Below are 1,595 nucleotides of genomic sequence, written 5' to 3' on the forward strand. Positions count from 1 at the left end.
TTGTGTCCCCACCCCTCCACCCCCGTCCCGGGACCACTGCAGGAGCACCACTGATTTTCTTTTTTTTGTTTGGAGACGCTTAATTTGTTGTTGCTTGCTTCTTTTTGTTTCGCCTTCAAGAGGTCTTCGCACTTCCCACGAACTTTTTTCATAAAAAAAAAAACTTAAAACGAATTTCATCGGCAACGCTCGTACAAGCGGCCGCAAAACAAATCACTGGTAGGCGAACGAGTAGACACACACACACACACTCACACGCACAAACGTAGCGGTTCCTCTTTATTCAGACATCCACAACAGCTCAAAGAGCGATTTCCGCATTCAAGGAGGCGCGCTTGTGAATTGCGGCTTTTTTCTTTCTGATTTTCTTGGTTGTTGGAGCTTTTCAGAGTCGCTATCAGAAGCGTTTTAGGATCATGACGCTCCAGCACCTCCTCGCTCAACGGGCGCGTCGCACGCCGAAGCGGCAATGGCACCCTGCGGTGCCCGGGCTGATGATAGTAGCCGTTACTGTTCTGGGTAGCTTCGTTAGCGGTGCCACAGCAGCACCCCCACCCATTATGGGTGGGAAACCTGCCGTCCTCATAGAGAAGGTAGTCGACTGCACCGGGCGTGACACCATCCCGTTTTATACAGTCGAACAGCAGGCGAACACGTCGGCGTTCCTGGCTGAGTTCCCCTACACTATCGCCGCTCTCAGCAAGACGTGGGTGTGCCGTAACTTCTGCGAGTGGGATGGCGTGCATTGCTCTGCGGAGGGTGTTGAGGTGCGCCTTGATTCACGACAACTTGTCGGCCGGCTGCCAGAGGTGCCCACGGCCGTAGATGTCGAGCAGGTGATGGTAACGCGCTTCGCTGTCGAGGGCGAAGGCGATGGCATCAAGAGTCAGCTGCCAAAGAGCTGGAGGAAACTCGAGCAGCTCAAGTCTCTGGAGCTCAGTCTAGACTACAGATCGTCTGCCTCGAAATCATCTGAAGTCCAGAATACCGTCCGCACGGTGAGAACTATGACTGACACCGCCAGTAGAACGGAACTGGACAGGTGCTTCATTCCCCGCAACGCGGAAAACGTGTCACTCTACAGCAACCGCATGAGTGGAACCCTTCCACCTAATCTGCCCATCTGTAATCCGAAGATGAAGTACCTTTACCTCCATAATAACACCGGTCTCGAAGGAACCATCCCGAAAGAATGGGGGAGCTGGACTAGTCTCCAAATTATCAATATTGAGCTCACAAACTTGTGCGGCTGCCCTCCAAAGGAGTGGGCTACCTTCAACCCCTCAGTCATAGTTCTAGCGGAGGACAGAATAACCAACCCAGATCTCTGCAAGGTAAGCTGCAAGGACAGCAGCAGCAGCAGCAGCCCTGAACTGGAGTGTGATGGCCCCATCCCGTTTTACACACCAACTCAGCAAGCGCACACGCGGAACTTCCTTGAGGCGTTCAAGTACACAATTACAGACTTGCAGCCTCTGTGGACGTGCACGAACTTCTGTGTCTGGGAGTATGTGCACTGCACGCCTGCGGGTGTGGCAGTGGAGATCACTGGAACAGAGTTTTTCGGTTCTGTTCCGGAGGTGCCTGCCGATGTG

General features: G+C 53.4%; 1 protein-coding gene across 1 annotated transcript; it reads left to right on the forward strand.

The window, feature by feature from the left end:
• Positions 1–416: 416 nt before the first annotated feature.
• Positions 417–1,593, forward strand: LDBPK_350500 (proteophosphoglycan ppg3, putative; the record flags this gene model as incomplete). The annotated part of the gene is made up of 1 exon (XM_003864595.1): positions 417–1,593. A coding segment is annotated over one exon (1,177 nt), but the record flags the coding sequence as incomplete, so codon positions are not given.
• Positions 1,594–1,595: the final 2 nt, after the last annotated feature.

Source organism: Leishmania donovani, chromosome 35 (genome assembly GCF_000227135.1).
Source record: "Leishmania donovani BPK282A1 complete genome, chromosome 35".
NCBI lineage: Eukaryota > Euglenozoa > Kinetoplastea > Trypanosomatida > Trypanosomatidae > Leishmania > Leishmania donovani.